The sequence below is a fragment of the Rhamphochromis sp. 'chilingali' genome (assembly GCF_963969265.1).
Source record: "Rhamphochromis sp. 'chilingali' genome assembly, chromosome: 14".
Classification (NCBI taxonomy): Eukaryota; Metazoa; Chordata; class Actinopteri; order Cichliformes; family Cichlidae; genus Rhamphochromis; species Rhamphochromis sp. 'chilingali'.
This window is the reverse complement of record NC_137941.1, coordinates 16038655-16064553: the sequence shown is the minus strand read 5'-3', so window position 1 is coordinate 16064553 and position 25899 is coordinate 16038655. Positions and strand designations below refer to the sequence as shown.

At 39.1% G+C, this 25899-nt stretch overlaps 1 protein-coding gene across 4 annotated transcripts; it reads left to right on the top strand.

Annotated features, from left to right (window-relative positions):
• The first annotated feature begins 3992 nt into the window (after positions 1–3992).
• cobll1b (cordon-bleu WH2 repeat protein-like 1b) lies at positions 3993–25885 on the top strand. 4 transcript variants are annotated; one of them, XM_080902342.1, is made up of 14 exons: positions 3993–4429; positions 4664–4744; positions 16704–16892; positions 18814–19018; positions 19104–19329; positions 19482–19526; positions 19627–19721; positions 19902–20138; positions 20268–20397; positions 21812–22019; positions 22104–22189; positions 22317–23707; positions 25178–25321; positions 25403–25885. In XM_080902342.1, the coding sequence occupies exons 1-13, from the start codon at positions 4389–4391 to the stop codon at positions 25283–25285; spliced, it is 3042 nt and encodes a 1013-aa protein (XP_080758468.1). In that variant the 5' UTR covers positions 3993–4388; the 3' UTR covers positions 25286–25321; positions 25403–25885. The 4 variants fall into 4 exon arrangements, with proteins under 4 accessions (XP_080758468.1, XP_080758467.1, XP_080758469.1 ...); XM_080902341.1 differs by having other exon boundaries at positions 21809–22019; XM_080902343.1 differs by lacking the exon at positions 4664–4744 and having other exon boundaries at positions 21809–22019.
• Positions 25886–25899: the final 14 nt, after the last annotated feature.

Sequence of the window (25899 nt, the reverse complement as noted above, 5' to 3'; positions counted from 1 at the left end):
CCAACACACAGGGACATACAACCATTCACACCTATGGGCAATTTGGATTAACCAATTAACCCAGAGGTTCCCAAACTTTTTTTGCTAGGCCCCCCTTTGTTTTACAAGAAAAATGATCGAGCCCACCCCCCGCGCGCACGCACGCACACACACACACACACACACATCCTCCAACCACACACATCCATATTTTTCTCCATTTCACACCTCAAACATTTAGTAAACAATTAAGCTAATACAAGTAATCTGCAATAAATGACAGGTAGTAAGAAAATAAACGACTAACTCTTTTACACTACGTCCACACCTACACGGGTATTTTTGAAAACGCAGCTGTTTCGTCCACACCTAAATGGCGTTTCGAATCACCGAAAACGGAGATTTTTTCAAAACTCCTTTTTTGCATTTATGTGTGTGTGTGTGTCAGGCAATGTCAAAGGTATGTGCCTTTCACGTCAAGCTGTGCGCCACGTTATTGTTTACATGAGATGAATTTGTAGTGAAGTAGATTCTGGGGTAGGATCTCACCTGATGTCCAGGAATGCACCACTAACATCCACACCTTCCCAGTTGACAATTGGCGGGCTTATAAGAAACAGCTGCGCTTCACTACCAGAAGGAGGCATCTAAGGTGGCTGAGAGCATTAGGAAGCTAAGCACTGTAGATCTCTTCAGGAAAGCTTCTCAGTTTAGCCCTTTAGAGAGTGGTAAGTAGGACTCTTGCGTTTATCATAATGTGGCATATAGTAGGGTGGACCTTGACAACTGTTTCCTAGTGATGGGTAGATGAGGCCTCGTGAAGCGTTTCAGCACATTCCCCAAACTGTGTCGACACAGTTTTGCTCCATACTGACACCTGCTGGACCTTAAATATCATTGCAGGCAACTTACTTGAGACTCACAACAGACACTGATTCAATGACCTAGTCATACTTATATACACTGTATACACTGTAAGGTATTGTACTTTTCATGGAATCATTTTATATCTTCTATATTACAAATATTGTAGACATCTTTAAAATATATTATGAATGACATTAAGTGAAAATTAAAATGAAAGTATTGTGAATGTAATATTACCCATTTGACTCAGAGTTTATTATAAATTTCTATTCAGAAAAATAGGTTTATCCAATGTTTTTGCATTCAGTCTATTGTCAGGAAAATGTCAGGAGTAGTTAGTCATTACAACAAGTGTTTGTGAACTAAAAATCAAGAATGTGGGATACTCTTTGTCCATGATTTCAACAGCCCGGTACGTGCAACTGACACAGGGAAACCCAATTATGCAGGGGAGACCTAACTTGACTCAGCACCTTCTTGCTGTGCGGCAACAGTGCTAACCACCGTGCTGCCCCAGTTAAGATATTGATTCGGGTTTTTTTCATAGTGCATGTTTGAAGAATATCTACTCTTTTTCTTAAAATTTTTATTTAGTTGGGCTACATACTAAACTTGTAGGATAAAGTATTAGTCCTATATTGCTAATATCGATTTGTTATCAGTGATTTGGTTTAAAATTGGGGGCTGTGTGGGTTAAACTTTTCAAACCATCGGCGTAACTTTGTGCTGAACATTTGGGGGGGCAGGGGGTCAAAATCTCTGTCTAAATAAATCTGGGTAAATTCCCAGATGCTTAAACATGCAACTATTTTGCTGGTAATAACTGAAATGAGTAAAGAAAATTAACAGCCTATTTATACAAGATAATTCATAATTTTATTGGGGAGATCATAACCTCCCTGGAAATTACGCCCCTGATTCAGACACTTCCCCTAAAGATGTTTGTATTGCAGATCTGTTGGCTCACGTTTACATCGTTTAACACATTTGCTAAACAATGCATCAAAGCAAAGAAATAAAATATGCAAATATTTGTGCAACAGGGCAGTGGTTTGGGGGATGAGAGTTCACACTGTACAAACTGTCACACAGAATGAGAATTTAACTTCTAAATATTTAGTTTTGGTCAACCCTCACCTATTATACTGCACACCTGGAGATGACTACAATGAGGTTAGTGATTCATATAATTTCATTACATTCAAATAATATATTCTTCCAGCTTAAATGTTAAATGCTTTCACGAAAAAACTGCCAGACTGCAATACAGTGTGGATAAGACCAAATAGGACACTCCCATCTCTAACTGACAACAATCTAATAATGGCATGAACAGTGAGGCAAACAGGAAGTCATCTAAGATGAAATGAGTAAATGCTGCCATGCCCATTTGCTTTTGTAATATATTGTGAACCACAATCTGCACTCTAGTTGTTGCCCATCGTGTTTTTCTATACAGAGCTTCCGATGCGTTTACTGTCATAAAAACTGATATCGATAATGTGTATGTAGCTATGAAGACTGCTGCACTGCCAAGGTTGAAAAATCATGTGCACATATGAACAATAAATTTAGATTAAAATACCAAGAAAGGGTCTCTTAAATGTAACACTGACTTCTCAGCATCTCCCCTCCATCCCCCAGGCCTTCCAAAGCTGTTACTGTCATAAAAGCTGATATAAGGAATGTTTACTGTACAGACAGATTATGTAATCTTTTGGTTTAAACTACAGAAGGAGAAAGACTTTTAGGAAGACAGCAAAAGGAGAGAGAGCAAAAAGAAACTTACTTCATTTCTAACAAAAATAATGTGTTTGTTTTATTTTAGCCATGATGTAATTGGTGCAAGCAGACCCTTTGTACAGCTGTAAAATAAATCACTTGACCTGCTGTCAGGCCAAACAGACTGGCTCAGGCTTAGCTGTCCCACTCTCATCTCCCCATGCACTCCTGACACTGAGCCAGCCCCACTAATATCTGAAGAAGCAGGTGAGTTCTTCTATGAGTCTAACTACAGGAGACCGCTTGGAAAGTTGTTTTTTTTTTTGTTTTTTTTTTGGACAAAAAGTCACTGTGATTTCAACTCACCATTAGTTTTCCATCCTCAACAGGTGCAGACTTCACTTCGAAAATTACTTGAAAAAGCAGAACTTTTTTCTTTTTCTTTTAAAAATGATTTAAAATAAGCCTTTCTGTCCGATTATGATGCTTCACGCTTCTTCTGGCACAGATTCCTGTTGGAAAATCCTGAGAGAGAGAAAGAGACTGTGTCTGCCCCAGCGTGCCGGAGGGAGTACTGTACTGAAGTGGTTATGGGAATCTTCTCAAGTAGCTAATAAGGACAGAGATGCTAGAAATTATCATGGTGGGAATTACTGTGGGTATCAAGTAGGTCGATCAGTAAGACATAAATAATTAATGCGTGGTATATCTTTTTCTATTTTGTTATTTCTCTTGTTGCTTTCATTCCTAACAACATGGGCTTTTTTAGTGCTGTTGTTTGTTATTCGTGTGTTTAATGGATGCAGTGCCCTGTGATCTCTTTTCTAAGTGTATATCAAGAATCCTGGATTCTTGATTCTTGATGGACATTTGCATTATGTGTAATGTTTTTTGTTGAGTTTGTGTGCATGGAGCTTCTACTGATGAAGCTCCAGATGAAGCTCCATGCTTCATCAGTCAGAAAAAAATAATATTTAAATGATTACATATGCTGGGGAGTGATATTCTAAAGGTTTTAGACACTTTGCACCCAAATGCTCCAGGAAGACTGGAGAAAGGAAGACAAGCAACGTCTATGAAATATTGTTTTGTTTTGTTTGTTTGTTTTTAGGAGCCCTGGAAAATGCATAGATTTAAATACAATACTCTCATTTATTTTTCAGGTGTGATTTAATGTTATTTGCAGTCAAGATCTTTCAGAAACTGAACACGCCATATATTTTCCAAGATACGCTTTACAGTGTTTATGTATTTATTTATTTTTAAGACTTAACAGACTGGAACTTTTAACTTTATTATATGCATGGATGGGGGATTGTTGGCTTCCACATTTACCCTCATGATGTCGCTGCAGACAAATAAAGCGTTTATTAAAAGGAAGTAAAAAAACAACTAGGCTTCTTGAGTCTTTTGACGGGCTACGCTTGTGGATTTTATTACGGGATGGTCGTGCTGGGTTGTTTTTTCACGTGTTCATGCCAAGTTGTAAGTTGAATGCGCTGCCGTTATATTCTGAAAGCCACATTAGTACTAGGGAGCAAATGAGAGAAACGCCCCGTTTTTGCGCTTCAGTGTTGCGATGCAGCGTCTTGTACACAGAAAAGTTGGCAGAGTTGTGCAGCGTGTCAATAGACACACATATATGACTGCATGTGGTTCATAGGGAGGGACGGAGGAGGATAAACTACTCTAGGATGGTCCGCAGAAAAATGAACGACCGCACTGCAAAACGGGGTCATGGATCTCTTATCGAGACAGTAGGACTCCACAACTAAGGTTAACTTTTTTTTTTTTTTTTTTTTTTTTTTTTTGGAACACCGATGGAAGTTGGAAGCTGCTTAGAAAACCAGCTGCATTCATGGTAAGGCGTGATTAGTAATCAGTTTAAATCATAATGCCATTTTCTGTATACAAAGAAAGGAGGAAAACGACTGGATGCGAATGATAATTTGATGACCTCATGTGGGATTCGCCCATATTTCAGTATTTGCCCGATTGCATCACTTGAAAGCAGCAGGTTTGACAAACTGGTACAACGTTTAGTATGCTTGCTCCCACTAAAAATGAATTGTGCTTTTTGTTTGTGTTTGACTAGTCCGGGAGAGTTTGTCAAACCAATGAATTTAGTAATGGATGATCATGGATCCCAGTCTCATCCACGGAGCTCTGATTTGAGGTATGTAGAGCAGTCATTTGGATTGCCAGCTGTAATAACTTTTATCTGTCAGCCAACACAGAAATCATTAGGATCTAACGTGTTCCAGCAGAAGTGTTATGCCCATTAATCATGTTTTATTGTTTTTTTGTTTTTTTTTAACTGAACAATCTCCGTGGTGCTGATCTGCAAAAAAACTAATAATAATAATAATAATAATAATACAAATAATGAATAAAGAAAACAGAAGTAGGAAAGACTGAAATAATGACATGGAATTGTGTATCAGTTTTCCCATTGTGGAGAAATATAATATCACAGTGATACCCTTCCACCTAACGCTAGCAAATGGGGTTCTGACAACAACTGGCTGCTCATGGCCAGCTGTTTTTTAACAACCAGTAAATTAATGCATCTGCATAAGAAACTTTCAGCTAACATTCCTATCACTCAGTACATCTTAGCAGAGTCAGTTGTTGTAGATGTTTCAACCTTTGAACTCTCTTCATTTCCTGCTCTCTGAGTTTTACTGAGAAATTGCCTTGACCATATGCAGAGGTCATGGGAACTATTTTGCAGGCAAAACATTCTGCCCCCTGTCTCTGTGATGAGCCTGGTGGCATTTTTTTTTGTGGGGTTTTTTTTTTTCCTGTGTGTGTGTGTGTGTGTGTGTGTTGGGGTTGAAACTGATATTCTGTAATGCAAACACTGATTTGTTACGTTTGAATTGCAGTTAAAAAATGCTGTGCATATATGACAGGATGGAATTTCCCATCAGCTTTTGGTTCATAGCCTTGGAGATGATGTCAGCTGCTTGTATTCCAGTGGTTGGAATCATTAAAAGGGTAGAGTGAGTTTCCAGAGCTTTTTTTATAGCCGCTCCTCACTCTTTTGGCATTCAGAGGCGATCTGCCGAGATTTTCAGATTGAAATTAGAGGTGAGATGGAGAATTTGAGCATATGACAGTTTCCAATTCAGTCTTCCACGATAGCTATACAAAGTTTCCAGTCCTGCCCTGCATACTGTGATTTCCTCATTTGTTAAAATAGCATTCCGGCACATTATAGTTCACTGAAAAAAAGCAAAAAAAAACACAGCTCTTTCAGTCTGACTTTTATTCATATTTCATAAGTATTGTGTCATCTGAGAGCACAGCCACACTCCCTGGCAACGGGGAGTAGCAGACTACCTAAATCTCTCTGTGGTTTGAGTATTATTTGGAAAAGTAAACCACACTCCTCCATAAGCTGCTGGGGTGTAGATGAAGACATGTGTTCCCTGTCTTATTTCTGGCTTATTAGAATTGGGGTGACTTAACCCACTGCTTCTTGCTTTTTGAAACGCAGTCATACATGAAGATTTATGTGTGACTGCACTGACCTCAAAACCTATGTGTCATTTGTTTTCAAGCAGAGATGTTGCTAGCACATACACATATGTTATTTTGACAATAGGTAGTGTTTCTTTCCTCCTTCAGTTCTTAGTGTCTTCTTTTAGCATTTCAGTAACACAGTTTTGAAAACCATTTCTAACTGTAATCATCACTATTATGTCCAGTAAGAAGGCTTTTTAATTCCTACCTACTCCAGCAGTGGACTGCTTGGAGCTGGCCCCACTAATTGGACACACCTTAAACCATGATCTCACATGGCTGGCTTCCCTCGGGGGTAAAATGTGGAATTAGTTAAGGTATTGGGAATCGCCACAGCTGTTTCCCTGACGTGCAGGCAGTCATAGGGCACAGCTGCTCACACGAGTTACAGATGAAAACTATGACAAGACTGACAGATCAAACTGAGACCCTTGAAGAATGCAGGCATGTGGAATTTGAAACACAGTGACCAAAGTAAAGGTACAGAAAACACAGGGCCTCAAATAGGCTAGAGTCTTTCCCCTTTCTTTGTTGAAATTATACCTAGACACAACAAGTCTGTCGTCTTTTAGAAAAATCTATAATTTGGCCTACAGCATGGTGCCATCAGAAGTCCCACTCAGATTCTGTGTGCTCAAACGGCAAGGCAAAGGGTGTGATTTAAAGATGTCCACCCACTAGATGCAATGAAGCAAGAGGAAAATGAGAAAACGACAAGCTGTTACGGGTAATGAGTTAGTGTGTGTTTGAATACTGGGTGTTTTATCTCATGGATGCTTTCAGACTGAAGAGGCTAAACCAGTCAAAATGGCTATCATCCAGAAAATGGGGAAGAATGGCTCGTCTTTGTTACCAGACTGAATCCAACGCACTGACCGTAAATACCAGCAAAACTTCTTAATAAACAGACAAGAATATTAGTTCAAATTTTTTCTTCTTCTCTTTAAAAAAAAAAAAAAACCCAAATATTTTTCTAGTTTTAAAACGCTGAGGTTCACACCAACCTGTTTAAGTGAGTTTAGTGCACAGATCTTGCCTGCATGTAGCCCCTCTTTGTTTCTGTTATGCACTTTTCCAGGGCATAACAGTTGGATGCCTCCCACTCTCAGCCTGTGTAACATTCAGGGTGACCTCGCATGAATCAGGCCTTTGTGTGGCCTCAATAGAAACTTTTACATATCTCCAACAACATTCAGACATTTTATGTCACAAAGAACAATTTCCCTTCATTTGCATGACCTTCATTATCAGTGTTTGTGTTGTTTAGATGAGATATAGAAAAAGGCCAGCAAATCACAACAGGCGTGAGTTAAGTTTACTGCAGATCTGTTTAACAAGACATTCTCCCAGTGACAAGCTTAAACTGGCATCAGGACAATAAAAGGCAGGTGTAATATGAAGTTGTACACCATGATATATTTCTCTAGAGGGCACTATCACTGTGCATACAGTATGTTTGTCATGCATATGCGCGTTGAAGCACTACACAGTTCCTATGTTGAATTTTACTAGTTGTCAGACTGCTAATGAATTGATATTCTTGTGAGCCTTATCATCTGCTAACATACAGTGTAGCAACTTAATGAACCGCAGGGTGACACAAACAGGCACGTAAGCAGTTTCAGCGAGGGCATTCACACTGAAACTGAGCAGGAAGTTGAAATACTTTGGAGTGTGGATCAGGCAGTGTGGCTGTTCCAGCTGTGGTGCTTTTTGTGGCATGGTTTTGTAAAAACTGCAGTTAGACATAGTGTATTACTCCATGCTGTAAAGAGTCTCAGTTCATGTGATCAGCAAAAAATCAAATGCATGCCGTGCTTTTGAAAGATCCCCCCACTGAAAACAACGCTGCATTGTTTCAGAAAAGAGGACACAGTGTGCTAGCTGAAATTATGACTCGAGGGGGATGTTTGCTCTCTCGCTAAGTAACTTTATTTAAAGTGTCCCTTTAAAAAACAAAAATAATAAATCTGTGTTTAGTGAAATCTACAGAGACTGAAGTAATAATTACTGGGCCTTATCTTTTCTGTGCAGTTTCCAGAGTGGGGCTATTATGTGTATCTTGAAAAGAATTCCTGGCAGCCCAGTCGACTTCTTTCATGTTCACCTTTCTGACAGATTTATTAAATTGAAATATATTCATTTAAACACAGACAGCCTGAAAAAAAAGCTCTGCGTTCTTTCTTTTATGGTTGGCACACATATTTTTCTTTACATAGCCGTGGCTTTGTTATGGTGCAATGTTTGGTGTGAAAATATTTGAGCTGCTTAGTGATAAAGTGAGGGTAATGTACCATAGCAGGTCCAGTTCACCGCTGGAATTATGTCGAGAAATCGCACTGAATGGACCCAGATGTCATTATCTAACTGACCCGCAAGCTTACTCTGGCTCTGCAGTAGCATTAGGCACAGGGTGAACATGCAAACTGCCTAAGGCAGATTGTGACAAGCGGATATTATACACTACAGCAAAATGCTAATAATGTCACAAGATCGGTCTTTAGATATTTTTAGAAGTTTGCAAATTTATGTTAATGACACTGGAGAATTTGAGTTAGATCAGGTGATATAAAAAAGCGCTGTGGGAACAAGTTTTTGTTTTGCTTGCAGTAATAAACGATACACATAGGAGGTGGCGAGTTCTCATAGGGTCCATGTGCTCTTTTTCCTCCTAATTTCTTTCCATCCCACGTTGCTTGGGAAGTAATGGCCTTTCCAGACCCTCCTTAAAAAGCTTGTGTTTACAGTGAGTGACCTCTTACCAAATTACCAGCTGCGGCTCTGGCCCTGTGTTTTGTCTTTCTTCGGGAACCGCCGTCTCTCCAGCTATGCGCCTCTATAACTTTTTTTGCGATTAAAAAATTGTTATACAAGTGATAAAAATATATTTTGAGCAAGGAGGTAAGTGTAGGTGTGGTCTTTTGAATGGGTGAATGCAGTTGTCATGATTTCTCTGTGAAGGGGGAATAGGGGAGATGAAGCGGATGAAGATAAGGGATTCTGTTTAATGTGGGCTGAAAAATGGGGTGGTGCAGGAAGGTGAAGCTCAAAGTCACAAATTGCAGGTAACAGATGGGGGTTGGCTATATTAGGATTGCAGTGCGCAGGAATAAATCAGACCGTCTTTAACAAATTGGCTGAAAATCCAGCATGGGGGAGCTGCCACCCCACTAAGGAGGGATTTTTCCTTCACGGCGAGGACACTGAATGTGGTGGCTAGGTCACCTAGCCGCCATCTGCAGAGGTGGCCCACTGTGTTTGCCTTCTCTAGTAATGAAATATTTTAGTGGCAGTCAACAGACAGCTTGACTGTGGGGGAGCCCCAACATCTATTAGGCTGTCCTTGAGTGACTGGGAGACAAAACATAGAGTAAAGAAGGCAGAAATGAGGGTGGGAAATCTTGAAAATGGGACAAGTTTGTCATAATAGGTTAGGGTTTAAAGAGAATCACTTGTGTGACTGTATATGGGTTATGTAAGTGTAGGAGTATTGATGGATTGATGATGTAATTAGATTGAGATTCTCAGATGCAGCAACTAATCTTTTTGCTAACTCCCTAACTCTGTCCTTCCAGTCTGCTACATACCAACATCTCCATTCATCTTTTATCCTCCTTATCATTCGATGGTATTTGGTGGTGGTGTTTGTAGAGTGGATTGCACATTCTAAAGTGAAAGTGTAGACCTGCTGATAAAGCACTGGCAATAAGCACTCATTTCACAATAGAAAATCAAATGTATTCCGTACCAGACAGTGTACAGTTTCCTAAATAAAGCAAAAAAAAATTAAAAATAAAGAGTTTCAAGTCGGTCACAGTGTTTGGAGCAAATTAACACAGGAAATCTCTATTTATTTTAGAATATTGTTAGTTCTAGTGTTGTATACTTAGTGTGTGTTCAGAGTTTTCTTCTTGAAGTGAGGAAAATTAGGTGAAACTTCAGAACTTAATGCTTCAACGCAATCCAAATCCCGGGCTTCTCGGTTTTATGAAGAGGAACTACATGCTGTTACAAAGTACATGTTATTTTCATACCTTTGATTATCAAGTAGCACTATCATTATTGTTTTGCGTAACTGTCAACTCGTCTAACATGGTTTGGGAGTGAGTCAGTTCTGCAGAAGTAAGGTGTGGTTTTGAAGAGTTGGCAATGTCTTAATGAAAAGTAAACACAGCAGCACCACCTGAGGAAGTTAGTGAGCAGGAAAATTTCCAGGATGGGTTTAAGCCCCAGTGAGAAGATAAAATAAATTAGCATGCAATCCCTTTGACTTCTCTCGTTTGTTTACTGCCATAATTGCATCATTGCCATCATGAGTAGATCATTCATGATTAAAACACATGACAATTCAGCATATTTACCAAGTGCACTGTGAGCACACATGCTGCAGCGTGTGCCAGTAGACTGTCCATTGGCTCCGCCCACGGATTCTGCCCAGGGAGGCAAAGCTGCTTACCTTTCTGCTCATGGCCACTGGGAGAGTGCTAAAACTCTCAGAGGCACAGCAAGAGGGCTGATAGGATTTGGGTACAGGAGGCAGATTTCTGATGTCACAGCTTTGGGCGTGGCTTTAAGGTGGGCCCTTTAAAGCTATACTGTTAGATTTTAGTCTGTCTGACTACTCATGGGAGACACACAGCAGAATGGAAGTTATTTGAGCGGGAACAACTTTAGGTGAAGAGGTAAGAGCCTGGAATGAACTGCTGGCACACTGAGAGGAAAAGCAGGTCTCTCACCTGCTCTTCTAATTTCTGCTTCTCATTGCTCCGTCTGTGTGATTATCTGTACACCGTAACACTGCTGCTACTTAAGTGTTCTTAGGGCGTTGGAGAGGACCCTGAAAGGCTTTTGTGTACTCACTGTTTTTGCATTCAGACTATTAGCAGTATGTGTGTTCTGACTTGAAGTTGAGGGTGTGTGGGACTTCCTGCATTGTGGCATGTTTGAGCCTGTACTTTTGACTGCTAGTAAGCTACTGCTGGTTGAGATCTGGGGTGTTTTGGTCATTGGAGCATTGAATTGTTGCTCTTGCTTCTTAAAATAATCAGGGTGTTGTCTGATAGTGTGACCAAAGGGCTTCTATGAAAAAGAAGAAAAAAAAAAAAAAAAGAGAAACTGTTTGCTTCCTCGTGCATGAACCCATCATTCCCTAAGGGGCCATCCAGCTACCCAGCAGCTGCTAGTACAGCACAGTAGTCTTTTATTATTATTTTCATTATCATTATATGTTTTTGTGTTTGTGTTCTAGATTATTCTTGGTTTAGTTTCTTCAGAGTTAGTCCTATTTGATCCTTCTTCCATTTAACTGACTTTAGTAGAAAACAAATATACATATGCAATTACATTTTTTTTTTTCCTGGTAAAAGTGTGGCCTAGCATGTATGTTATGTGGAGAATCTGGGTATCCTTTGGTTTGCTCCTGCTGATGGTCAGATTATGTTTTTCATGTTTGGCTGTTTATTGTAAAGCACAGCTAAGTGTCTATATACACGATCTTTCTTATCTGATGTCTGTCTTTTAAAAAATATTTTCCATATATGACATGCAGAACAATTTGTAGAAGCACTTGCATGACAGATTTAATTAAGATTTTATTCTATGCCTACATCTCTCTTTATTGTTTTCCCAAATCTGATCAAGGAGATATAAATTTATGCATCTTTCCTGTGATCTAGCACCAGATATCTTGTGTGAAACATGGCGAAAAGACCTCTAACCGTAACTTTTTATGTCTGTTATTGACATATAGAACTGGAAACCTTTGAGGGGTTTTGATGACTTTATCATGCTTGAAGACTGTATTGTACTGTAAGTCAGTAAAAAAGGAGTTTTGAGTGATTACCTTTTTGTATTATAATTGAAAGACTGCCAAATGGGAGTGATTTCTTCTAAGATGAGTGCGTGTCCATCCCTCGGGCAGGCACTGAATAATTTGATGAGTATGAATGAGTGAATCATGTGCTATGACTCTCCAAATCCCCAGATAAAAACCTAGTTGAACAATAGGGAGATTTTCAACTTCTTCTTCACCAACACCGTCATCACAACACCAAATGACAGAATATCCTGTCAGTGGAGATCAAGAAACTCAGAGTCAAAGCCAAGGAAGAATTAGTTTGTGTTATTAGTGGCAGATGGTGGCCTACACCTCATTAAGATAGTTTGTGTTGTTATTTATTTTAATTTGCCACGTGTCTGTCTTTATCTGTTTTAATGTTGCACACATTCCAGTTTGCAAATTTGTTGCCATTATATCGAGAAAGAAGGCAAGGCATCATAGTGAATGTTCCAGTTCATTTGCTTTTGCTGTTAAAGTTTACAAGACTATCTTATGATAAAGTAGAAGACATGGCACAGCAGCAACAGGTTTCTATTATTTCCTGGTAGTCTGTGATCATGTCCATTAGGCTTGTTCTCAGATGCTAAATGGGCTTGTTTTTGAGTGCTGGACCTCCCAGAGAAACCTGTAAATGAAACAGCACAGTCAAGCTTCAACATGTCTCCGTCTCATTCAGCCACTCATCAACACAGGCTGGGATGGCACAAACCAACCAGCTTGTGTGTCTTGGGTTTGTCACCTACCTAATATGTGATGATAAAGATCACTGATGACACAGCTGTATAAACCGAGCTGACTCTGGAACCGATGCAAAGCTGTTGTGTATTTTTCCATAGGGGTTTATTAATTGCTTCTGTTTGGCGCATTCAGTCAAATATCACATGATGCATTTTTTCCACTGAACAAAGCATATGAGTAAAACTAGTTATCTTGCTATTGGGTTCATTTACAGGGTATCTAAAAAAGGTTTAGATTATCCTCCAAATGTTTTGCCAAATGAGTAACCCCAACTAATGGAATCAGCACTTTGTACACAGAGCCGAGAACAGCGTGAATGTCTGTCTAGAATTTCTATTGTCATTTGTAGGGATTTCCTGAGTTATACGTGGTGATCCGGGACCATCTTTGTAGCCTGCTTATTATTTTTCATCTAACACTGTTCATTACTGCTCTTCGTCCTGCAAAACCCAAAGTAAAGATGGCAATATTCATGCAAAAGGAGTGTGACAAATGCTTTTGCTCCAGGTGCTGCAGAAGCGACAGCTTGCCTCCACTGCGACGCATGTACCTGTCAGTTTAGAAACATGCAGAGGAACTGGTGTGCGTGGCAAATTTGTACAATTATCGGAGATTTACTCACAACAAAATCACAATTCTAATGTGACCAAACACACAAAGATGGGGAGGATAAGCGTGTTTAGAAAAATGGTGTCAACACAAAGCTTTGAAATCAGCAGACTACACCTCTGAACTTTGAACTGTATTGATTTGTCTGGTTAAAATCCAAACAGTCAGTGATTAAAACATTTGAAGACATTGTAGCTTTTAATTGACTCATTCTAATATAAGACTGATGCATTGTTGTTTTCTAATAGGAATTTTGGTCAAAGGTCAAACACTTAATTTAGTAAACCCTTCTTTTTCTTTTCTCAAAGTAGAAGAGGTCTAAAAGTGTAAAAAAGTAAATCTAATTTGGTTCTTACTTAAGATTTCTTTCTGTGCTCTGGTCTATGGATTTTAAAAGGCTGCATAGTCACTGGAACAGGTTTTTCCAGATTTTATTTGGTGAACATTATGACATCAATGTAATTCAGTGCAGTTAAATGTGTGTTGTGGAAATACAGGCAAAGTCAGGACAGCAAGAGAACTTCATGTCACAACATCGCCAAACTCTTTCACTGTGTTGTTAAAAAGGCCCTTCGCCTACTTAGATGTTAACATTTTCAGATGTGTATTGTGAAAGCAAGTTAGACGATGGTATTCAAGTCTGGTTGAAGTGCAGATCACATGTTTATTTCAAGACTCTAAAACACTGGTGGGCAACTCCAGTCCTCGAGGGCCGGTGTCCTGCAGGTTTTAGATATCACGCTTGGTCAGCACACCTGAATCACATGATTAGTTCATTACCAGTCCTCTGAAGAACTTCAGGAAATGTTGAGGAGGTCATTTAGCCATTTAAATCAGCTGTGTTGGTTCAAGGACACATCTAAAACCTGTAGTACACCGGCCCTCGAGGCCTGGAGTTGCCCACCCCTGCTCTAAAACTATATTTGAGAGGATTTACTGTTATGTTATTCTCTTAAGTACAAGTTTGGCCTTAATGTAAAGTCTATATGTGCACAACTTTCTAATGGACAAAGTTTTAATGAGTCTGATATAGGTACAAACTGTTACAGTAACTGAATCAGCTGAAGATTTAAGAGGCAAAGCGGTGGTGGAGATATCTAACAGGACATAAAATAGCTGTTTAGTGATGATGCACAAGGGAGCTTTTTTTTTTTTTCCCCTCATAATACACGCTGTACATTGACAGCAATGCTAAGACTAAATAACGACTTTGATTGGCATTATCTCAAGGTTATATTTTAATAATGTATTTGATGTAAATTACAAGTTTGAAACTGGTTAGCAATTCCAAGAGGTCAGAAAAGGACTTTGCACACAAACTAATGGATTACATTATGGATGTTGGTTTGAGTGAGGTTTGCAGTTGACCTTCTTGTTTTGTTCACTCAGAATTTATTTGTTCCTTTCAGTTTTAAAGGTAATACATCCTGTCAAGTGTATGCTTTTGGAACTATTAAACAATAATGCTGTAAATGCTGCGCAGTATTCACTAGTAAAGCATGCAATGTGTTGTCAGTTTTCAAAAGCACTCACTGTGATGGTAGGGTTTTTGCACATGGGAGAAGTTTGCCTTGAAGGCTTTCATGCCAGGCAGGCTCTCTGGGGGGTGATAAACATTGTTTAAAGGGTGTGTTTCAACCCAAATCATGATCTTTTCCTAAACCTAACACAACTGCAGCTGAAAACCAAGAATAATATAAAAGAAAAGGAATCTTCCTGCCTGGAAGGCTTGAAGGCAAGCAAATCCTATCAGCCATGTTGTCAGTAACCATCACTTTCTGATTTCTTTTTACAGTGCATTGTGGCAATTTTGATAACTGGAGAATTTGAGCAACACTACATAGCAGGCATACGCAGGATTCTGTAAACTTTGAATATTTTCAGTCATCAGTCCTGGAGGTCTTGGTATCTACTATATTAAAAATTAGTTTTCTTAGCCCCTGGCTGCAGATGCATTTTTCCAGCTTCCCAGTCTTAGAACAGTAGGCTCATAATCATAGTCATGTAGCATATGTTTGCAGCGCTGTTTACTAGCATGTTTCATTTTCAATGTATTCTTTTTAAAATTTCATTCTAAAGATTCTGCACTTCATAATATACAACTTAGTATAAGTAAAGTCCTATATGTTACTTTATGATTTATAGTGTCTGAAGAGTATCATTACTCTTGTATTTTTTTTTGTTTTTTTTTTGTTTTTTTTAAATAAATGTGTGTGTTTGTGGTGTATATAAATGTCATAGTGTTTAAGGACATCCACCCCCAGAGCGATACTAATAGTCCTTTGGTAGACTCGGCTGAGTGGAGCAAGTGACCTTGCATTGCTTGGATTCCTTTGTTTGAATAAGACGTGCCCCCACGTAAGACTTTGCAGGCTGTAATTCACAGCGCTTGGTCTGCAGAACTTTGTGTTAATCTACGCTTACGCCAACTGAATAAAAAAAATGACACCTGGAAGTTTCTAAAGTTAGCGAATCTTGACTGACTCACTGATTAGATGTGCCGTTTATTCGACTTTCTTATGACAGCATCCGCTGTTTGTTTTTTTTTGTTTTTCTCTTCAGACAAAAGGCAATACAAAACAAAATGTGTAACAGTTAATCTTTAAACCTTATAATGACAAATCAAAACATTTTAATTTATAGTCAAAAGCTTTGTGGAAACGGTGTCATTATTTGAAATTCTACTTGTCACAGATGTTTTAAATATGTCTAACAGATGGCCAGCTGACAGAAAGTCTTTGAATAAAAGGTGTGTGTGGGTGTGTGCATGTGTGGCAGCCAGATCAGCCTGTAAAGCTCAGATAACTGCTACTGCTCTCTACCACACTTTATTTACATAGTTTTCAGGAATGTTGAGCCTTGACAAACACTCAAATTGTGTTTGTCATATTTGCACACATTGGAGAGAAATTTTCTAACTGTACCAAGTGCTGTACACTAATGCACAGTCTTGTACACACGGAACAGCACTTCACTATAAAACTACATTTTCCCTTGCACGGTTTCTGTGACTGAAATTGAGTTCTGTAGCTTGGATCTTTTTATCAGTCTCTCACATGTCTGTCCATTCAGAGCCATTTCTTCAGGCTCAATGAGTAAATCTGTTCACTTGGTTGTCTTGTGACTTGTTTGCAAAGTGAACTTGATCTCTTTCATGTATTACCCTCATTGCTTAGTGAAAACCTGAGGAAGAAAGATTTCTTTCATTCTGTCTAGTGCATTTTGATTTTCAATCAGAATATTGTCTGAAGTCCCAGAAACCATTTAATGACATTTCTTATAATGCACACACAAGTAGGGAAAGCAACCCCAGTAAACTCTAAAATGTTCATTTGTCTGGCTTTGTCAGAGCAGAAGCCAGACTTTTTATGAATAATGAAGCCATCCTGAAAATAATTTACTGTTTCTTGTCCAACTTCAGGGTGTCGACCAAAAGCAAAGCACCATCCCCGCCTGGATTAAAGAGGCTGGAGTCCCCAGGTTTCTCCCAGCGGTACCCAGGAAACCCTTATTTAAAGATGGACCAGAAGGAGAACCTTATTGATAAAGAACTCTCTCTGACCGTGGTTCTGCCTGGTGGAGTGGAAACAACGGCCATAGTTCATGGAAGGTACAGATCACTTTATCTATATCTGTATATACTTAGTGTGCGTATAAAGGATGATTTTTGTTATTTGCTTCCACGTGGTGTGTGTTAATACTCAAAACATTAAGCACTAAATCGTGACACTGATGTAAACTAAGTCAGTGCATGAAGTCTATGAGTCAAACAGGTGGGATAGCTGCAGGTTGTGGTTTTAGACGGCATGTTTGTGTCTCTTTATTTTTATTCAGACATCAGTCTGGATTAACTCAATATACTGGAGTGTTGTTTTTTTGCATACTGCGTGGTTTACTAATGCCTGTAGGCAATTATGTGAGAAATTCGTAAAAAAGATTCAATTAAAATTGCGAAATGATGTGCCGTATGCGTGCTGAGCTAATAAAATGAGATGAGATTTTGTGCAGATACATGGAACAAGATGACATCATCTAATTAGAAACAAACGGCAGCATTGCAAGCTGTAACTTGCAAATTTCTAGAACCCAATAAAAAACTGACTCAATAGGTATTGCCTTGAGATCCAAACCCATGAAGTCAAAAGAGTGCAAATGCCTACCAAATAGAAATCAAAGGAATACATATTACAGAGAGTGAAATGCACTCTCTGGTGAGGCTGTAGCTCAGGAAGTATGTGAGGTTTTCTAAACTGAAGGCTGGTGGTTTGATCCCAGGCACCTTCAGTTTATAAAGTGTCCTTGTGCAAGAGACTGACCCTTAAATAGCTCAGTGTGTGTGTGTGTGTGTGTGTGATGGTTAAATGTGACATAAAATATTACACTGTACAATGTGGTTTTTTTGTATGTTTTGAATCGGTTAATAGAAGTACTACATTACAAAAGTACTCAGTCAGAGTAGAAAAGCAATATACAAATCCACTTACCAAAAAAAGGCTATTTTGTAAAATTATTAAATGATGATATTTTTAAGGTTTTTACATCCTTCAGTGAGTGTTAACCCTTTCCTAAAAATTGGAAATTCAAATCGTCATTGACTATTTTAAAAAGTGAGCTCTGTGACTGAAAGTTTGGTTGCGAGAAAGAAACACAATCTTCATGTAAATATAAAGGATCCGGTTTTGTCCAGTTAAATTAAGATGCAGTGTTTCCTCATTAATTTTTTGCTTTAATGTAATATTTTTTCCCTCAAAAGCGTAGTTTTGTGGTCCTGGATGAGTTGGTATTGAATAGCACCATGCAGCATTTAAATACACCTAAATTCAGACTCTTAAGTCTGACTTGCATGATTGTAATCACATGTGTGTCAAACTTTTAGTCAAGCGTTTACTTAAGCTATCACTATCTTTCTCACAATGCACACAGTTTATAAATATTCTTTCAGAGTTATCTTTTGCACTTCGCACTGTGTGTTGAGAAATGACCGAAACTAATCCAGTGTGATCAGATTAAATTGACCTTTTTTTCCTGTGTCTAAGCCTCTTTAGAGTTGCTACACAACAGAGGTTATTTTCAAGGTACATTGTTACATTGTGACAATATTGACAGTGTCAGTAAAGCTACAATGTTGCATGGCTGTTGCTGACTTAAATCCCTGTATTTCTCCATTGCACTGTTTCTTGCAGCTTTTTAATCAGTTCTGTCACTGCGTGACATAAGTTTTGTTGTTTGTTTGTTTATTTTTTTACATGGATGATTTGAATCTGCCGTGGTAAACAGATTATTAGATGATCATCTTCAAATTTTAGTAACCTTTTCAATAAGGGATTTAAATGTTTTTTCTGATATTTTTTTTTAAAGCAATTTAAAGGACTTACAGTGAAAAAAAATTGATTTAAAAATAGTTTTCATTACTTTTTTTTGAGACTTTATGTCACATTTTTTCAAATGAACTTTCATTTGCTTCTTTATGATATGTCTCCTTTTCCTTATGTTGAACTAATCATACATATTTATTTCTGTGTATCTTTCAGCGAACCCCTAATGGATCTTCTGGTGACACTCTGTGCAAAGTATCGCTTGAACCCCTCAAGTCACACTTTAGAGCTGATTACTTCCAACAAGAACAACATCAAGCTCAAACCCAGTGCTCTCATAGGAACTTTAGATGCAGAGAAGATCATACTTAAACCTAAAGGGGAGGATAAAAATAAGAAGACAGGTCCTCAGATGCCCGAGGTACATGAATACATTGAACGTTATAGTCTCACACACAGTAAACACCACAACAGATTATCAACCTGTCTCCTTCTGTGTTCTCCAGGCAACTGTTCGGATGGTGATAAACTACAAAAAGACCCAGAAAACTATATTGCGAGTAAATCCTCGAGTCCCCCTTGCTGAACTATTACCAGCAATCTGTGAGAAATGCGAATTTGACGTAGAGACAACAATCCTGTTGAAAGATGTCCAATCAAGGACCCCTTTAAACTTGTCCAATTCTCTTAATGATTATGCAATACGGGAGGTTTATGCAAGAGACACACAAGGTGAGTGCTACTATAGTAAAAGGCCAAACTCACTGGTTTTGCATATTGGCTATCCCATGTGTTTCTTGCTCTACCTCTCCAGCTTGCTTGTTGTGTGTCATTGTTGTGTGTTTCACGTTCTGCACTAAACCTCATGCTTTTTGACTCGACAGCACAACCTGCTACGCCTGTGTGTCCAGACTCACCGAGTTATGCAGGTATTTCAGTTTCACCACACGATCGCCACCAACAGAGTTATCACATGTCTCTCTGTTTTTATAACAGCATGTTTTTTGGGGGTTGTTCTTTGTTTCTCAGGAACAGTCACACCGGGCAAAGATAAAACTCAAAAAGAAAAGGAAAATAAAGGCCTCTTTGGCGTGTTCAGAAAAAGCAAGAAAAAATCTGACCAGGTAAATGTGACTTAGAAAAAGTATCTTAATTTTACTAATTGGGATGTTGCTGTATCACAAAGTACATTGAAATCTTTAGAGGGAGGTTTGTTTACTTTGGTTTGCTATTAGTTAATGTTCACTGTGTTGTTTGGAAACAGGTTTCTTATCATGTTCTGATTGGATGTTTGTTCTTTAAAGCCAACGACAGCCAGTGCCCCAGCTTCTCCTGTTCTCGTGAGCAAGCCTCGACCACTCAGTATGGCTTTGCCCAGCTCCAACTCGTCTCCGCTCGGCTCTCCGACAATCTCGACTGATGCGCCAAAGAAGAGGCGTGCACCCCAGCCTCCGATCCTCGTATCTCAGAGCTGCACCTCTGACCCTAGGACTCGCCAGAGGCTCTACTCTGAACCGAATGTTCGACTGCACGGCGATCAGGTGAGGCCACTGTTAACATGGTGTGTCTGATATCTGAGCAAACCTCTGACAAAATTCGAAACTGACAAGATAAAAGGCGACGTCTTTTATTTTTGAGCGCTGATTAAAATAAAAATGTTTTTTATGTAGGTGTGTGGCCTGAGTCGTGGGTCGTCAGCAGAGTCTTCACTGAAGAGAACCAAACGCAAGGCGCCGCCTCCTCCTGCATCTCCAAGTGCAGTTGCTCAAGAACCTGTTTTTCCAGATGAAAATGTGCAAGGTTTGGTCTTTTATTTACATTACATTGAGTGATAATGAAAAATAAATAAAAGTGACTTTGTAGTGTAGATTTGGATTAAATGTGTGACATTTTGGCATGTGTGCGAAGGGCTCAACAGTGAATTTTGCTAAAGCTTGTTTTTTGTTCATTTGGTTTGTGTGCCTCCTAGTGGTGTTAATTGCAAAGTGCTTCATTATACATCCCGAGAACCTCTGTATACACTGCTCAGAGCATGCACAATTACACACTAAAAGTGGCTCTTTTGGCATGTCTTATTTTTCATTTGTGAACAAGAGTTTGTGCCAGTATGGTGTTGCTTGCACAATCTCTGCCCTTCTACTGTGGTTTAGTGTTTTTGCTCTTGAGCTTATTCTCCCTGTTTTCCTGACTATATTTAGTATTTTGTCCTCAAACACCTGTAAATTCCTTTTTGAAAATATCAAAGCATGTATATTTTGAAAATACACAAGGAAGCTTTTTTCTTATTTTCCAAATCTCTGCAGGTTTTGAATTCTTTAACATTTTTTCTCTTGGTTGAGAAATACTTTCCTGCGATTGTGTAGACACAGTGAACCTTTGCTGTATTTGTCCTGTGAGGGGAAACTCCGCCCGTCCTGTATATAGATCAATTTAAAGCAAAACCTAAAAATATTGTTATTTGACGTTGAGGGAAAAAAAGGTTGGCTTATATTCTTCAGTTAAAGACAGAACGAAGATCACAGCTTGTTTTCTAGCTTCCATATTTTGGTGATATCTAGTGGTGTGCTTTTATTAAAGTAAGTTTTGTGATTCTTTTTGTTTTCTTTACTTTTACTTTGACGTTAAAAAGTCTCAGAACTCCTTTTTTTATTATTATCCAAAATCCCTTCACTCGTCACTTATCCCCCAGTTATAATTCACAGCTACAGGATGCACAGTCACTGCTTTCTCCTTCTAAACATTTTATCATTTCATCCACTGGCTGCTCTTGATCTTTCCCAGCGCTAACTTCACAGAGAGAGGTCGTCTGCTCCGTAGCTTAGTGTGGCTCAGTGGCTGCTGAGATCAGAGGGTGAGAACAGTAAGCTTTGTTTAAATGGCCTTGAAATTCCTTTAGCTCAGCGCCCCTGTGCGAGTGCTTCCCGTAGCGCTAAATTAAGAACTGGAGAAGGGAGAATGAAGTGTAAAGGATCGTTCAGTGGAGTTTATTTATCAGAACCATTTAAATTAGAAACTTGGCACCTTCCTTGTGGCAGATTTAGTTTATAATAGCATTAGTTGTATTAAAAATTGTGTGTAATTTACAGCCAACACATCCCTTTGGCCAAATATTGTTTTATAAATATATGATGTTGGATACGCTACTATAGTCCTTTCTGTATTAGAATAGGCCTTTGACTGACCTTGCTTTTTATTTCATCATGCTTTCCAGCAGGTGATGCTACTCACAGACTGGAAGAAATAAGGGAGCAAGAGGAGATGACTGCATCTGTAATGTCTGCAACTGCTAGTAAAATGCAAGGAGTAGACGACAGCCTCAACACGTCATCTGATGTTTCGCCACATTCCCCGTCCCCAGATGTTGAGATACAGAGCATGATGTCAGTGGAAGATCAGTCCCCTGATCTGTCTTCAGATGGCAAGTACGAAATGAACTCTAGTAATGAAACTCAAGTCTGACATGTTTGCATTAGCAATACCTTTAATTCTTTGTTTTATTTTCCCAGTCAACAGCAGAGCACAGTGAATGATTCTGTAACTCAGACTGTGAGGAAAACTGATGGCGCAGACTCATCTGAACTGGCAGATGCTAGTGGGTTTGCACTGCAATATTGTTTTCTACTTTTTTTTTCTTCTACATTTTGCCTTAATTAAGCAAGTCTGCTCTTAAAGAAGGTCAAAATGCCTGTTTCACATGAAAAATTCTCCCTTTTCTACAGATTGTGTCCCACTTCAAGTTGAAAATTCCATCTGTCAGGAGTCTGCAACTCACAGTGTTGAAACCGAATGCAGTACTACAACTAGCAGCCTCCCACCGCCTGTAATGCTGAATGCGGAGACACAGGCCTCTGTTCAAGCAAACGCTGAAAGCCTCAGGGAGAATTCGGTGGCCACCAGCACATCATGCTCCACTGCTCAAGTGCAATCAAATTTCACACAGCTCCCCGTGCCCCTGCCGGAACACGCGGACGAAGATTCCTCACCAGCAATTGCCCCCGTCTGTGAATCACCCGGGAAAAAAGATATGGCCACTTTGACGGAGGATCTGGGACCTCCTGAGCTTGAGCAAGCATTACCCCCCACCTCGGAGACCTCATTACGCCAAGATTCAACACCAAGTGCCCCTGTCACAGCAAAAGTGCCACCTATGTATGCCACAGACTCTGAGCCAAAGCCTAAGCCTTCCAACGAACTTACAAGGGACTACATCCCCAAGGTGGGGATGACGACGTATACTATTGTGCCTCCGAAATCTCAGGAGAAACTGAGATATTTTGAAGTTGCATTGACACTGGAGACGCCTACTGAAGCCTCACAACAGGTACTCAATACTGGTTCTGCTCATTCAGATGAGAGCACAAGACAGATGGAACAGGAAGTCTCAAAGGAAAAAAGTGAGCTGCATTCTACTTTACACAGGGAAGATGGACTGCCTAACACTGCTACTAATCAACACACTGTTAATGGAGGTATACCTGAATCTACTCAGTTGTCATCACCGACAAGTTTATGTAACACAGACAAGGTGTCATCCTCAGTTGGGGCATCTCCAGCTGGGTCCCCAGCAGAGGTCAAGGAAATGAAAATTCCACCTGCAACGAAACCTAAGCCTGCCTCTTTCCGCTTGTCACAGCACAAAAAAACACCTGGGTATTATGTAACTTCAGCAGCAGAGAAGAGTCTTGGCGCCAACTCTAGCTCTGGCCTGAGGGAAGTTCAAGGAAGTGCAGAAAGAGCAAACTTACCACCCCCTCCTCTTCCTCCTCCTGCGCAGTGTGACGAGGAGACAACAGGGGCCGCTAATATTCAGCTGACCCCTAAACAGGTCAACAGGAATGTGCCCCTCATGAGAATGACAAGGCAAAGTAGTCTGCCAGCTAGAGAGCCAAGCACTGGGCTAAGCTTGGAAAAATTTCGAAGCTTTGCAGCACCCAGGCCTTATTCTCCTGCCACCCCGTCCCGCTTTGCTCAGGCAGTGTCCTCGGCTGTGAAAAGGAGTCATTCTGTTACCTATCGGCCAAAGCCACCTCTCTCACCCGTGTTACCACCTGTCTCTCCAACTCCAAGTCTCTCATCTGTCACAGAGTCAAAGCAGTTATCTAAACTCAAGGTTAGTGTTCATAGTGCTTCACACTGACATTAAAATATGTAAGTAAAAAGTTAAAGTAAAATAAATTTATCATCTACTTATGTGACTACAGTTATTATTTGTAGCTTGTTTATACTACATATAGCCTCCTTTATGATGGTTAACACATCCACTTGGTTTTCCATTAAGAGGTTTACAGATGTAGACAAGAGTGTCAAGACATTCGTCTTATAACAATATTGTTTTCCAAATGCTGTTGAGCTTTTTGGTTTGGTATTGTGCAAGGCTGTTACGCTTTGGCCCGTGGGGAGTCTCAGAAATATTATAACCTCTGATGAATAATGGAATACTGTTATATAGTTCATGTGACCCATTTTTAAAACTCAATTTTGGTTTTAATATAGATTACCTGCTATATTCCCAAAGCCTTTAAAGGCAAAGCATAGGGATTTGCGTGTTTTTACCTGACTGAATGTTTATCTTGTCCTGTTGAAATTAAAGATCAGTAAGGTTGTGGTGTAGCATTTTGTATGTTAATAGTTAATTTCAGGAAATGATAAGAGAAGCTGTGAGCGAGACGAGGATGAGTGAGTGGCGCAATCCACTGGCAATGAATAACTAAACAATTCAAGCCACTTTACGGTTTCTTAATTATTTGTGCGGGATGTTGTGGACATGATGAGACTGCATGTTTCATAACCGCATGCTGTCTGAGTTTTGATCAGTGTGATTTGTAACTGTGGCCTAAGACAACAATTTTCTAATAACTGAGCAACAAATATAGAATTTGGTTTGTTTGTCACTCCCAGTACATTAAAAGCACACATAATCAGTTAATACTAACCAGTATGTAACTAACAAATTTATTTTTCTGCCTTTCATAAAAATAGGAAAACATCCTAGAAATCTGTCAAAAACTTTCAAGTTTAGTTTAAAATTGGAAAAAAAAAAAAAGATTTATTAGGCAAATAACAAAGTAAATAAATTTAATACATTTATTTGTTTTTTTGCATGCCACATGATAGAAATGTTTGGATATATTGCTGGTAATTCACAAATCAGATTATGCATCCTGAACAGAGTTAAGTTGTGAATTCCTTTTTAATCTTTAACTTTTCTCAATAGGCAGTAAATAAAAAGGACTATTGTGCGTAGATGAAAAATCAAGGTTAATTCTAATTAACTCAGTGAAGCATGTAACAATTTCAAACCCTCAGGAAATAGTCCACATTTTAATGGTGCAGTGTTGTGTGCTTTCTTTCTTCAACGATGTATATAGCTATACTTAAAAGACATAATGGCTGGTATGACTTTTTTTGTATTATACTGTGTAGGGATGATCCTTTTCCCCTCTCTACAACAAATCCCACTTGTAGCCCACATCTTAAGGAAATACCTTAAAAGATATTGCAGTCTTTTACCTCTTTTATATTGTCTGAAATAGCAGTGAAATCCAGTGATTGCAGTTTGTTTCTTTTCTGTGCATTACAGGACTGTGAACATAGCGAGGTGGATAGCAATGGCTCTACTTTACAGAGCGAAGAGGGTGAACCGCCATCTAATAGTGACAATGTTCAAACGGGAGAGTCTGGTCCATAGCAGTGCCTTAATTCTTCTGACTGCATATCATTTACAGTAAGCAGAAACCAACACTTGACAATAGAAGTTCTTGAATGTTTCCACAACACTTGAATGAAACATATTTTTCTCTTTCAGGAGAAACTTGTCCTGCCTGCTTTGACTTCTCTGGAGCCCTTTATCCCAGGACAAAGAAGAAGAAAGCCCCCCCCCCCCCCCCTTTTTTTTTTTTTTTTCTTTAGTAGTTTCCAACAGCATACATAAAATTATATATTTTGTTAATTAACAATTGCTAAATTTTGGTTTATTTTCTCACATCATTAAGCGATATAACCCCGGCTGCACATTTTAATGATTCTATTTTTATTTTGTTTTCACTCGAGTGCTCAGAGATGATAAATAAGAACAATTCGATAAATTATTAGTGATTTCCTGAGTTGTAATATTATTGGGTGTATTAAGAAAATGTATTATCTAAATAATACTGGATGTTTAGACCAGACCTGTCTATATTTAAGTATTACAGAGTTTTGTTTAATCTATATGCAGAAAGACACTGATGTGTACAGTACACTTATTGTCATTGGCAAGCAGTGTTATGAATAAAGCTTTTATCAAGCCGGTTGCCTTTATTA